Source organism: Letharia lupina (assembly GCF_014066315.1).
Source record: "Letharia lupina isolate WasteWater1 chromosome Unknown contig_9, whole genome shotgun sequence".
Taxonomy (NCBI): domain Eukaryota; kingdom Fungi; phylum Ascomycota; class Lecanoromycetes; order Lecanorales; family Parmeliaceae; genus Letharia; species Letharia lupina.
Window position 1 is genome coordinate 1,483,946 of NW_023502978.1, and position 13,723 is coordinate 1,497,668.

A 13,723-nucleotide genomic window follows, 5' to 3' on the forward strand; every position below is an offset into this window, starting at 1 on the left:
CCTGATCTCGTGGAAATGCGAAGAGCTCTGAGGGTCAACCATGTTTGCAGCCAAAAGAGGGTCTTCATCGTGCCAAAAGAGCAGGTTTCGAGAGAAGCTTGGGACTTCAAACAAAAGAATGGCCTTTGGCCATACCAGACTGCGATTGTTAGATTTGGTGAGTCCGATCATCCGCTAAGATATGTATGTTCACAAGATTGACCGACAGATTGCAAGACGAATAGCCAATTGCCCAACCACGGCTCGGCTTTACAGCATATTGAAAGAATGAATATCAACGTTAAACAACCTAGATATTGTCCCTAGCTCACCGCCCGTGTACGCTCTCTCCCCGCACTTCTGTCTCACGGCTCTTATGTTCAGGTTGTGCTTGCGGCATGATCACCAAAGCCACAACGGAGGCGGTCATAAAGGGTACAAGTACAACTCAAAACGCCGGCGCTATGTGGTGGGCTTTGTCCCGATCCTGATCCTCCAAACGCCGAAAGCAATATTAGGAAGTTTCAAAACCCAAAGCTATCCAGCAGACTATTAGTACTCGGCTCCTCGAAGACCGTAGGCGCTGGCTTCCCCATCGGCTTCATCTTCTGCTCTGTAGGTGACCTTGGGATCGGCGTGTCATCAACCACAAGGCTGCTTCTCCGTCGGAGCATGTTGCGCGGGTCAGGAAGCTGAGCCCCATTCGTAGTCGTTTCTTTTGGTTGCTGGAGAAACTCCCAATTGCGCACCAAGTCTAGTGCGAGCAGATCGCAGCCCATACGATCGTAAAGCCGCGCGTTCTGAATGACGAAATCCCATTCCGCACGTGGTGAAACCTTTGATGCACCTTTAAGTGCTTGCAAAGTCTTTCCTCGGAGCTGCTTGTAAAGAACCACCAATGCTGGATCGCTTGAAAGGTAGGACTTGGACTGCAAATTGGGGGCTTCGGGGGAATTGATTAAAGTGTAAACAGGCGAGATTAGGACACGGACAGCCATGTCGCGCCGGCCGAGCATCCAGAAGGCCCATGTCGCTAGCCATCGATTACCTTCGAAGGCGGCTTGTGGTAGCACCCTCTCTTCTAGCAACGAACGAAGTACCAAGCTGTCGTCACCATCGTAGACACGGGCAACCGCAATGGCAAGCTGTAGGTCATGGAGTTGATTAGCGCACACGTTGATGGCGTCCTGGAGATTGCCTGCGAGGAGGAAGAAGGCCGCAGCATATTCTGCTAGCGGGTCAGCCGATGTCCAAAGATGGTTCAGATCCAACATACCAAACCGGCGTTTGCCTAGAAGGGCATAAGCATTCTTCAACGCCGCAGTCTTCCACCGAGCTTCCGAGAAGTCATTGCGTAGTAGCTTCTGGGTCCCGGACTGCTCGCGGTTCCAGGCCGCCATCCTCCATAGTCCGACAAGAACGCTTTTCTTCTTGAGCGCTAAATAGTATAGGCTGCAATCAATCGGGTTCTTTTCGTCTGTCTTTGTGTATTCATTGCGGGCTATGACTTCGAATTGGGCTCGCTACAATCTTTGCTTAGCGGAGACAGGTGTCTTCCTTCGTAACTGGGACTTACAAGTGCGGTCAGATCAGTCATCCACATGAACATTCCACTCTCCCTCGCTTGCTCCCAGAGCAATCTGCCATGAAATTGTCTGGAGACTAAATCGACCAGTATGTCTTGGCTGCCGCTGTGATATGCCCAGATGATCTCTCTCCAAGTAATGCTCACTTGAATGGCAGGAGCTTGGCTCTTCCTAACTATATGTTGCCGGAAGAAAAGAAGGTAGCGCATGGCATTCTCATCCATCGAGCGTCGTTGTTTCTCGGCTGTGGCAACGCACTCAATGATGTCAGCTAGGTATAATTGTTCGTGGCTCGAGAGCTGTGGAATAGCTAGCTTGGCAAGATTCTCGTTCAGCGAAGCAGCTAGCTCTTCAGTGACAGTCTCTGGCTCATCGTCGTTAACAAAATCCGCGTATGACGATCGCATCTCCTTTTTCGCTGCGTAGGAAAAGCCCTGTGTTCGTTAGCTAGTCACAGGTGTAGCAACTGTATTCTGTTACCTCTTGTTCGGTGTAGAAATCGCTGGGTCTCATAGTCACAAAACTGTCTAGGTCGTCACCTGTAACAAAGAATCTTAAAGCCTTGTAAAGCCCTATGATAATCCGCTGCACCTGGTCTAACTTGCCCGCAAGAATGCATTGGGCAAGAAATTGAGGATGAAAGACTGGGAGTGGCCCGTTAAGGTAAGTGACCAAGTCGAAAATACTCAGTGATTGGTGCTGGTGTACTGGTATTGAAAGATCCATGATCTTGTCATTTGATGTGTTCACAGCTTTGTCATAAATGTATAGCTGATTCCCAGCTCCAATGATGAGATTGCCGCTCCCTAGCCAGGTGCTGTCTCCAATGGGATGCGAGGTGAGATCTTTGATGTGAATTTCTCGTATGGATACCCAAGCAGGGCCTGCGTTCAGGTAGTCATAACGCATCTGAGCCAGGATCTTGACCTTGTACGGAAAGCCAACAGCAAGAATTGATTGCTCGTCAGGCGTTGACGACCAGTCAAGGTCCTGTATTGAGTCAGATGACCCATATTTAGCATCGAATTCCAGCTGACCACTCCAAGAATCCCATATCGTCAGTCCGGTCTTTGCGCTATCGACAACCGCGATCTTCCTGATCGAGCTTCCGCTCGCCAGTGACGGCTTGTTGATGCCAGTTTCAGTAGTCGACGTGATGAGCCAGTTGACAGATCCCTTATCAAGATCAAGCGTAGCGGTCCAAGCACACAGTACACCACTGTCGGTATATGATATGGCTAAGTCTTTGGCGAAAGTGTCCAGAAAGTCGGATGCAGCAGAAAGAGAGCCAGCTGGATCTACTGGCAAGACAAATGCAAGGTCATCCTGCATTCCTAACTCGGAGGCGCAGAATGATTCCATGGAAGGAATCAAATCTTCGTCAAGGTGCCGTTGAGATCTGGGTGGTAAGTTGACCTTCCAAACAATGGCTTCCATCATGGAAGTGATGGTGGCCACGTAGTGACAAAGAGACTTAGTGTCCGACTTTGGTAGCGGTATGAGACACAATGGCTTTCCTTCGGCTTGAAGAGCGCAAGAGACCGCAAGCTGAGCGACTGGAGATCTTGCGTCCCAAAGTGATATACTGTGATGGTGCAGATTGATGACGAAATCTCCCTCCCGTAGCAAGCATGATCGATGTATATGCTCTGGGCAGCTGAGAGAGCTTGTTCGAGTTAGAGCCATGCCTGATCTATCATTTCCTTGCTTCCAAATTAACCCTTCATTATCGTTGGTGCGAGATATGAGAGCTTTGCCGCTTCCACTGCGTACAATCTTCTTGACCGACCCATCATGACCTGTCCATAATGCCTTTGGCGTTAGTCGTTGCTGACGCGGAGAAGGATCAAAGAGTTCTTCGAGATTGCTTCCATACCACATGATCCTTCCATCAAAGTGATGCACAAGAAGAGTGAATGGTGAGTCGGCCTCCTGGCTACAAAAGGTAAGAAACTGAATGTTGTCTTGCTCGGGGTTCACGTCCTGTAAGAACGAAAGCTTGACGTTCTCGACATGGGCAATGTTGAATTTGTCGGTGTTTTTCCGAGCTTTACAGCCCACGTTCTCTAATCCCCATGCAGACATATTACCGCGTCGATCCACAACAATGCATAATTCAGGGCTTGTCTTAGCAACTTCTAGCAAGTGTTCCAAAGCATGGTGTTCCCGTTGACGGTCCCTAGAGGCTGCTTGTACCGCTCGTTCAGTTGCGAACCTAAAGTCTTCGCTATCAATCATGAATGCATAGCGTTCGCGAGACTGGTGAGGAGTCTCGATCTGTCGGGGCTGTATGGCCTCTTGCATATCTATCTCCGCCCAAATTTGCAAAGCCTGCAGCCCATGTGGATCTGTAGCTGCCCATACTCTGACCTTACTATCGGCACATATTGAGAAAAGTACATGGTCAAGGGTTTGTTGGCGGTCGTGAGGCCTGCGCCAGTGGATATGCGTCACTGCTGTAGGGTGAGGGAGGTAGGTGAAGTCAAAGCGTGTGTCATCTGAGCCGAAAGACTGCCTTCGCCATATTTTGATCAGCCGATCGTGATAACCGGTTGAGGCAATGAGACTGGCGTCGTAGGAGAAGCTTGCGATCTTGACAGGCCTGGGGAGACTGCGACTCCAAATCAAAGCATCCTCTTCCACGGTTTGGTAAAGTTTCAGAGAAGAGGACCCAATCAATAGCTCTTCCTCCGACCCCCATGATAGTGTCAATGTACTATTACATTGGCTCGGAACCTGTAACGAGGACTGGAATGACCACTATACGTTCTGTCAGAATCTCAAATGAAGGCGGTGGATGATGTATCTCTGGTCATACCTTCAAAGCACCCTCTTTCTTCCCGTATGGCTTGTAGATATGGACCTTTGCTGAGCTACATATAGCTATCTTCCCCGTAGTTTCATCGATCACCACAGCCTCCAGGGCCAGGAGCTGGTCATCGTATATCGTCTGGATAAGACTCTGAGGGCCGCCGAGGATCACTAAGGCATTGCCCGAGATATAGGCCTTGAAGAGGTAGGTTCGTTAGCATTGTGATTCTGTTCGTGAAAATGAACTATGATATCGTACCACAAGGCGTTGGCCTTCCCATAGCGCGGTACAAACAGCTTGAAGCTTGGCCTGGGGCTTGCCAGGTAGTACTGTTCGCATGGAAGCGAGTGAAACTACACGCTTGAGGACTATCGGATCTTTGGTCTCTTCATGATAGACCAGATCGCCGGAGGATGCGGATTGCTCTATCGGAGATAAAGACGAAGAAGAACGAACCTCTCGGTAATGAGCATTAACTTTCGACCACCCCAAGAGTGCGATGATAAGGAACGTTGTTGGTGTCAAAAAGCAATAACAGGTGCTACCAATGGCTACGTGATTCTGCAGCAACATTACCATTTGACATTTCTAGGGCTCTTCTTGGCGTACCGAGGGTGTAGAGTTTGTAGTGTCTAATATACTTCATTCCTTGCGACTGGAGCATTGCACAAATTTACACTGCTCGAGTGAAGCTCCGAACATAAGCGAGAGCAATCGCTAATTATGATACACTGTTTACAATTCCAAGCAGCCCTTGAATGCTATCGCGCGGGCCATGACACATCCTGAATGATCGCTATCTACCATAATGATTATTCAAATGTTGACCTCCTTTACCATATCCATTCTGCGGTGTGGGCGGAGGTCCATTATAGTAACCAGGTTGTGGTGGCGGCGGTGGTCCATTGTATCGACCTTGAGCTACTGGAGGCGGTCCGCCATAGTACCCATTTTGAGGAGGTGGAGGCGGTCCGTTGAAGTAAGCTCGCGGAGGCGGAGGAGGATAGCCATTGAATTGGCCTGGAGGTGGAGCACCTCGTCCGTAACCATTTGGCGGAGGTGCAAAGCCGGGATTTAGATGCTGGGCGAATGGGTTAGGCCTATCATTGGAGTAGTTGATCTGACCGCCTCGACCACGGCCGCTACCTCGACCACCTCCCAAAGGTGCACCCCCATGAGAGCGGCCAGAGGAGTTCGCGCGTCCTTTGGTAGCCTCGATGTCGGCGCGATCAAGAGTGGGCGGTGCAGATTTGACACCTCGAAGTATCATTGATTTATGGATATGCACTGAATGAGGCATTTCATAGTGGACACTAGGTCAGGTGTTAACTTGAGCCTCTTGACTGGGAGGGTAGACGTACCTGATGCTATTATCTTCGTCCAGGTTGGGCATCACTCCTTCCTCGAGTGGGAAAATTAGAGAACTTTGAGGTATATAGTCCTCGTTCTTCTCAACTTTGCCGGCCAGTCCTTCGCTTATGCGGGGATTGATCTTGTACTTCGGTGAGCCCTGACGCTTCGAATAGAAGTTTGTCGCTATCTCTTCATACAAAGGATGTCGGTTGGACATGATCAGAACATCCTTCCCCAACGCATTCCTTGCAACGTCATCGGCAGATAGCAGCGGATACCTCGTCGCCATAGCTTCGAGCAACCTCTTTGCGTCGATGAAAGGCAGCAATGCAACGCCTTGCCAGGCAAACTTCTTTCCATTCAGATCAATCGGAAAGTCCGGTGGATAGAAATCTAGAATCTCGCTATCCTTATCACTCATTAATGATCTGAACACTTCTGGTATCGCGTGGTTCGAGGCTGCGGGCAAGACGCCCATGAGCTGTTCAAACGGCTTGAAAGGTGTGCCTTTCTCGAATTTTATATTCATCTTATCAAGCTCGACGAAGTCAGCTGCGAAGGGAGCGTAGTGATACGGGTAGTACCAGGTCCACGATGGGCATCCCTGGAAGTAATAGAGAAGAACCCATGCAAGACCTTCCACGTAGGCTCTTGCAACGTTGTTGCGAAAGGCGATGTCCTTAGGATCGACGTTAAACTTCTGTTCGTAGTACCGGTCAGCGTAGCCTTCCTCCCACAAACGAACATTGTCGGGTGGCGGCTCATCCGAGTCTGCCTGTGGTTTGTTCGAGACATCAGGGCTATCGCGGCTTGGGGTCCCTGCGTCTCCATCCTCCATGAGTTCTGCTTTTCTCTTCCTCGAAGCCGATACCGGCGTGGTGGTTACGTCTGCACTTTGGGGGGTACTATTCTGCCCGCTACCGTCTGCGCCATCCCCGGCTGATGGCTCGGTCTGGTTTGCCGAAGATAGATCAATCTGACCTCCTAGTAGTTGACTTTTCAATGCAGCTGCAGCACTTTTGTTGGCCGCATTAGCTTTGTGCACCGTGCCACGATTCACGACCATATCATGAGTGACAGCTCTTTCTTCCTTGGTGAGGATACCTTTACCCGGAACGAACAATGGCATGTCTGCAGGAGCGATTGATGGATCCTTCGCTCGGCCTATGGTACCACTCGACGGGCTGCTGTAGTCTGGAGATCCTCGACGGCCACGTTGCACAGTATTATTTTGGCTCCTGCTTCGATTCTGCTCTTCTAATTTTCGTCGCTTGGCATTAGCATCTCGTCGCTCTTCTGTCTGTCGTCGACGCCGAAAGATTGCATCTTCCTGCTTAGCCAGCCCATCCAAGATGAATTGAGCGCGTTCTAAATCAACATGCCCATCTTTTGTGACATAACCTCCCATCAACGGGATGTTGTCTCGCCAAATAGCAATGAGAGTGTCAATACCATTCTCCCTGATATCAAGACTGGGTAGATGTGGAAGAAAATCGTTCCCAACAAAAAAGCACATAAAAACCCAGTCATCCAAAGCTCTCTCTAGGTCGAAGCGAAAAGTCGCTTGCGGCACATGCAATTCGGCTTCGAGGTACTCACGAAGAACAGAGACATGGAGCCAGATGAAGGGCTTGTCAGTGAGGGCTTTGTCTTTCTCACCAAAATCTCCCTCCTTTTGCTTAGCTTCACCTTTGCATGCCTCCGCTATGTGGCCCTTTTGACCACAGATGTGGCAAGTACGCGCTTTTGACTCTTGGAAGAAGACATCCTCGCGAAGAACGCGAAAATGAGGCTCATGGGTTGCGAGACCAAGCATGATTAAATCGGCATCAAGTCCATACATTACATGGCGAGTATTAGGATCATGCTCAGGCGAAGATCGCTGTGAGCGGATGAACTCCATGATCTTATGTTCTCCTTCACCCGGCACCGTTGCGTCTGATATGATAACCTTGACCTTTTCCCACGCTGGATCAGTGTTGACTTTGTACGCACACCAGTATCGAAGACTCGCGGCAAGGATGTCCATGAACGGCGTCCCTGGAGTAATGGCATTGCTATCCCAAGTCTTCTTTTGTGCCATGGCTGTGGCATCTTCATGCACCACTCCGTTGTTCTGCGACTTGAGCATTTTGAGAAATTCCTCCTTGTCTTCGTCCTTCTGTGCTGCTTCCTGGGCCGATCTGAAGCGTCGGGAGCGTTGCTGATTCATCTTTGCACGAGGAGCAACACCGTCTGCAGGAGTATTTTAGCTTGTTTCGTAGTCGATTCCAGTTGAATCGTGAAAGGAATGCACCCCCCCCTGATGACTTCAAGATCTCAGCGGATAGGGTAGCCAGTCTAAGGGGATAGGCAGATCTAAGATCCCAGGGCATGACAGCATTGAACGTACCAACAGCAATCAATAGCAGTTTCCTTGGCCTAACCATGTTCACCACTCGATCCGTATATTTAAATATTGCTAGCATCATCTCTTCTTCTGTAGATGGCGGTGGGCGATCTTCTGGGTGTGAACAGGGATGGACAATGCCATTCATGTCAAGATACCTTCTCACCAATTAGAACCATCAACTATACACTCCCAAAGATGCCAGAATGTAACGCACAAATTGTCGAATTCCTCTCCGTTGGGATTTGGACCCGCCGTGCTGACCGGTATCTCCTGTCCATCTACTTCTCCTGGTTTCTCTTCGATGACCTGCGAGATGATCTTAGGGTACTTCTGCGACAGCCAGCGAAAAAGCGCTGGAACACCCATGTTTGCTTGTGTGTTGGGAGACTCCTAAGGTTCTCGGTGCCGTGAGGAAAGGTTATGATATAAACACGCGCACGTTGATATCCAAAAAATGGTAGCTGTAGGGCTATCCTTCGTGCTCTTTGTCATCAACGAGGAGAGCCTCCAAGCGGGTAATCAAGGACAGTATATGCTGGACCTCAATAATGATCGTAGGTCGGAAATTGCAGGTTTACCATGGGAAACCTATGGTGCATAGGAGAGATGGCAGGCCAGTGCTTCAAGAAGCTAGAGGTGCGAAGTTAACCCCTGCTGAATCCTAACACACAGTGAGCAACCTTCAATCTACCGAGATGAAAGAGCGCCTGGCGCTCGTCACTTTGTCAGATGGTAAGAAGCCTTTGCAGTGGTGCGCCTTTGAAGCTTTCGAAGAGTGAAATGGCGAGGTGATCGTTTGACCTCAGGCTTAAGAAAGCTTGTCTGCAGGATGGACTTGCGGGTAATGGAAAAACCTTTTTCCGAGGCTAACGATCTGCAGTGTCAAAATTACAGGCCGGAGAGCCCGACAAGTATCATACCCCAATGGCTGTTTTCCAGATGTGCAGCGCGCCGAGCTAAAAGCTTTGGGAAGGCGATGGCGAGTCAGTAGTCGATAATGTGGAGGCTGTCCAGGTCACGCTCACTGAAGAGAATGCAGCCACCATAGTACAATGTTCCGCATACTCGAATCGCAGGCACCGGCGAAGCAGAATGCAACGACCACAATCTCTACCTTAAGTGGGCGTCTACAAAGTGCCACACTTTTAGAGGATCGAAGAGCAGCGATATTAGGGTTGAGAAGTTTTGCAAAAGTCTATCCAGCCTCTGTGGCATCTGGGGCTCTTAGGAGCCTCATTAGCTGCCTTAACAACGATGTTGAGGATGTGGACACTACGAAGGTAATACTAGAAACATTGCTGATGCTTTTCAACCCTGATGAGTCAAGTGTGGGTAATCACCCCAGAAAACACTGTCTTTACTAAGGTACTAATAACCAGAAGCCGGAAGCTTCAGATGACATAGCTCTCTGGCTTGCAGATGAATTCACCCAAGTGAGTGACGTATAATGACCATGAGCTTGATCGCCTGCTGAGTTGACCGAGTAGCGGCAAGAAAATATTACAGCTCTCTTGGACCTTCTGGACGCATACGACTTCTTTTCACGGCTGTACTCGTTACAATTAATATCCGCCATATCGTCTGCACGCCCCGAGCGAACACAGGAATGTGTCTACACAGCTCCTCTTGGTGTGTCTAGATTGGTTGCTGTACTCGAAGATAAAAGAGAAGCTGTGCGGAGTGGTATGGTGACCCGTATGGAAAGAACTATCTAGGAATAGGGCTAATAGCGAACAATAGAGGGTTTACTCCTGCTCACTGCACTCACACCGTCCTCGCCAGATTTACAAAAGCTCGTAGCATTTGAGAATGCCTTCGATCGCATATTTGGCATCATTGATTCGGAAGGTGCACTGACACACGGAGGCATTTCGGTGCAGGACTGTTTGTCTCTACTGGCAAACCTCCTTCGCATGAACGTCTCGAACCAATCCTACTTTCGCGAAACAGGATCCGTGAAGAAGCTCGCGAGTCTCCTGAGTGAGGCTATTCGCGAACAAGATCTCCCAGATGGGGTACCAGAATGGGCCAGGCCTCAGCGGGACAAAAATGTTTGGGGCCTTCTCGCTGTCCTACGACTCTTCCTTGTCAGAGGTAGCCTAGGAACGCAAGCAAATCAAATGTCGTTCTGGCAAAGTGGGGTATTGACTCAAGTGCTGGACATAGCTTTTCGTGAATCATTCGACATCCCGATCAGAGCAGAGGTTAGTCGAATTCGCACCCACCAACGCTCGCATCGCTAATTGATCCGTGCAAAAGGCCTTGGTCACAGGTGCCGATCTCATAAGGTCAAACACCAGCTTACAGGAAGGTTTCGCACAGCGTGATGTTCTCTCGCCGAGGCAGGAGGTTCTGCAACTCAATGGTCATGCTAACGGTCAGGCTCCGCGGTCAACAGTAAACGTTATATCCGGTCTCCTTGATCTGGCCCTTGCGCCATCTTCCACTTATGCATTCGACGTCCGGCTATCCGCTTGCGAGTGTCTCAAAGCGTACTTGTGTGGCCATGCAGCAATACGCTTGCATTTTCTGCGTAGAGCCATCGAGGGCCATACATCCGATCAGGTCGAAACAGACAACATAATCACAATTCTTTTAGATGACCCCGAGTCCTCTCATGGAGTGGATCCATACAGATCTTGGATCTCTGCAGTCTTGCTATTTCATCTTCTGTATGAGGACTTTGATGCGAAGAATATTGCCATGAGTGTTGCCGAGGGCGATGCCGAAAACGGGGAGGAAGTCATCACCTGTATACAGAAGTTATCATCGAATCTCATTTCAGGTGAACAGAAGCACGAAGACCCAAGGGTGTCTATTGGATATCTCATGATTTTGTGCGGGTGGCTATACGAGGATCATGACGCAGTCAATGACTTCCTCGGCGAAGGCAGCAGTGTACAAAGCATAGTACAGCTAATTACACGGAACAGTCCGTCTCGAATTCTTGTATCAGGACTGTGCGCTTTCCTGCTGGGCATCATCTATGAATTTTCAACCAAAGACTCTCCGATACCGCGAGCTACTCTTCATCAAATCCTCACCACCGGCTTAGGGCGTGAACAATACGTTGATAGAATTACTAAGCTACGGGAACATACCATGATCCGTGATTTCGAAGTGCTGCACCAAGGTTTTGCCTCCAGCCTGCCCGGTGGGCTGCCTGAAGTCTACTTCGACCGGACGTTTGTGGACTTTCTGAAGGACAATTTCAGCCGTGTCACGAGAGCAGTCGATCGACCTCCAGGTATTGAAGTGGCTGTGGTTGCGAACGGAATCCAGAAAGGTGTCTCCCGCGAGTTGGTCGATTCACTGAAATCGCAAGTCGACGCTGCAGAGCAAACAATACAGAAGCTCGAGTCAGGGAAGTTGACGCTTGAGCGAAAACTCGGACAAGAGCAGGCCGACCACCGGAAAGCCAAAGACTCTGCTACTGTGGAACTGAGCAGGATCAAGAACATTAACGAAGCACTTCAGCGTAATCACGAAGAAGATATGCAAACAACCGTACAAAAGCATCAGCAGGCTCAGGTAGCGACACAGAGGACACACGAAGCGTCCATGCAGTCGCTGAAGAGCGAAATGCAGAGAAAGAGAGAAGCAGCTGATGCAGACGCTACAAGGGTCCGAACGAGGACTGACGCCGAGATAGAGGACCTGAAAGCCACGGTTCGGAGGCTAAGAGACGAGCTGGAAAAGTCTAGCAAAGAGCATGCGCAAGATCTTCATATCGCACATGAAGACTACTCCACGAAGATATCTGGATTGGAGCTCCGCCTGCAACGCGCAGAAGACAAGGCCAACGATGCTGAAACGAGAGCCAGTCGTCTGCAGAGCGAGATTGACAGCAAAGAAGAGGCCAGAAAGTCAGCGCAAACAGAACTTGATGACATGCTCATGGTGCTTGCGGATCTTGAGGAGAAGAGGTCAATAGACAAGGTACGAAAATTTCGTTTTCGGTCGTTTGGCCAGCTTGCTAACACCAACAGAAACATCTCCGGATACTTGGAGAGGACGTCTCTGAGAGCGAGGAGGAAGAGGTTCCTGAAGGTGGGGACGCCGACGCATAAGGCCATGGGCATTGAGGCTGTTATTTGCACCGGCCGACACAGCAGCCGGGTCATTGGATGTATGAATAAATTGCTATGTACAGCAGAGCAAGACGGACTTAATCGAAAGAAGGAACTTTTGACTACAGAATAATCGGCAGGTCTTCGTGGTATGGTGTCATGCTTGTGGGGCTCAAGGATCTACGTTCCCTGAACCAGATGATTGTGACTGTTCGTCTTTCGCCCGCCTCAGTTGTGAGATAGATTCCGGCGGACCGTGCTATTTGGTGGTGCATTAGTCGGTTCTCGGCCAATTTTGTCGACTGATAGGTGGATGTCTAGGTGTTTAACAACCTTTTTCGACCGTAGGCAGTGCTTGAGGCGTAGAAGAATCTGTGTTTTCTGGGGACGATTTGAGTTTACGAACGAGATGGTCAGTCTCTGTTTAGAGGATAAGCCTGCTTTGTCTGCTTTCTTCGGTATCTAACCAGCGTTCCAGTGGATAGACTTCATTCATCAAGCAAGAAAGAGCACGAACGTTGGGTAGTGTGTGATGGATGAGCCTGGTCGGAAGGCAAACCTGCATTTTATACGGGCATCTAACCAGAGATATCGCCCATTTGCAGCTGCTACCAGAATCTGTTCCGCCAGCGACGAGATCAATCTGTACGTGGCGCTGGCTACGAATCTCCTATTATAGCAGGGAAGCCGAGTGATCTCATCTCCGACGCTAGCCATGCAGTGGTCGTTTACTCGAATCGTTTCGATTCTGATCAGTTTCTGATATTGGGAGAGGAGTACTGAAGGCTACGGATGAGAGGGTTCCACACGTCAAAGTCTTGACGCGTACGAATAAGGCGGGGTTTTCCACTCGACTACGATTTAATCGAGGCTTACGTATCTACTACAGTAGGTTTCTACGATATTTGAATTAGCACTCGAGCGTATAGCGTTTGAACGCCGTGTCAGTTGTATCGACGCTATAACATAATCTGTTCTGCCGAGCCTCTAGGTAAGGTTGTTTCTTCGTTTTTTCCCTCTCGGATAACGCAGTTTAAACGAACGGTAAAAATGGCGAGTTCGGTTCGAATCTATGGCGATTATATGAATGTTCAGGGATGAGATCAATGGTGACCAGGCTAAAAACGTATAGAGAATCGTTTGTTGCCTTGACGGGGCAGCGGAGACCGTCCAAACTTGGCACATGGCCGCAGGGTCGAGTGGGCTACGTACCTGAGTACCTAGGGTCGTTCCTGCCCAGTATAAAAATCGAGAAAGAGAGAGACAAACACTAGAATCTGTTCATAAAACGCTTCTCCAAGAAATGACCCATAACCACCGGCTTCTGCAGTAATAGAATCCACGAAAGAAGCAATCGTGACAACTTAATCGTTCTATGCCTCTTCATTGTATCTATTAGACGTAATTGTAAGGTCGCCGTAAGTGCTTGGCTCACTTGGTAAGTAGATTCGAGGTGGCTTTCGAAAAGTGGTCCAGCCCTATGGAAATTTCCAAACTTTGAGTCACTGGTGACATTGTAACAATCAAATGC

General features: G+C 49.4%; 2 protein-coding genes across 2 annotated transcripts; one reads left to right on the plus strand and one right to left on the minus strand.

Moving 5' to 3' along the window:
- Positions 1–503: 503 nt before the first annotated feature.
- Positions 504–8,488, minus strand: HO133_010920 (uncharacterized protein; the record flags this gene model as incomplete). Its single annotated transcript, XM_037301769.1, has 9 exons — positions 504–1,502; positions 1,556–1,999; positions 2,046–4,325; positions 4,384–4,572; positions 4,636–4,802; positions 5,182–5,690; positions 5,739–7,965; positions 8,123–8,277; positions 8,337–8,488. 9 exons carry the CDS (start codon positions 8,486–8,488, stop codon positions 504–506), a joined length of 7,122 nt encoding a protein of 2,373 aa, XP_037153403.1.
- A 686-nt stretch (positions 8,489–9,174) lies between these two features.
- Positions 9,175–12,192, plus strand: HO133_010921 (uncharacterized protein; the record flags this gene model as incomplete). Its single annotated transcript, XM_037301770.1, has 6 exons — positions 9,175–9,450; positions 9,505–9,555; positions 9,610–9,805; positions 9,863–10,326; positions 10,382–12,061; positions 12,112–12,192. The coding sequence occupies 6 exons, from the start codon at positions 9,175–9,177 to the stop codon at positions 12,190–12,192; spliced, it is 2,748 nt and encodes a 915-aa protein (XP_037153404.1).
- Positions 12,193–13,723: the final 1,531 nt, after the last annotated feature.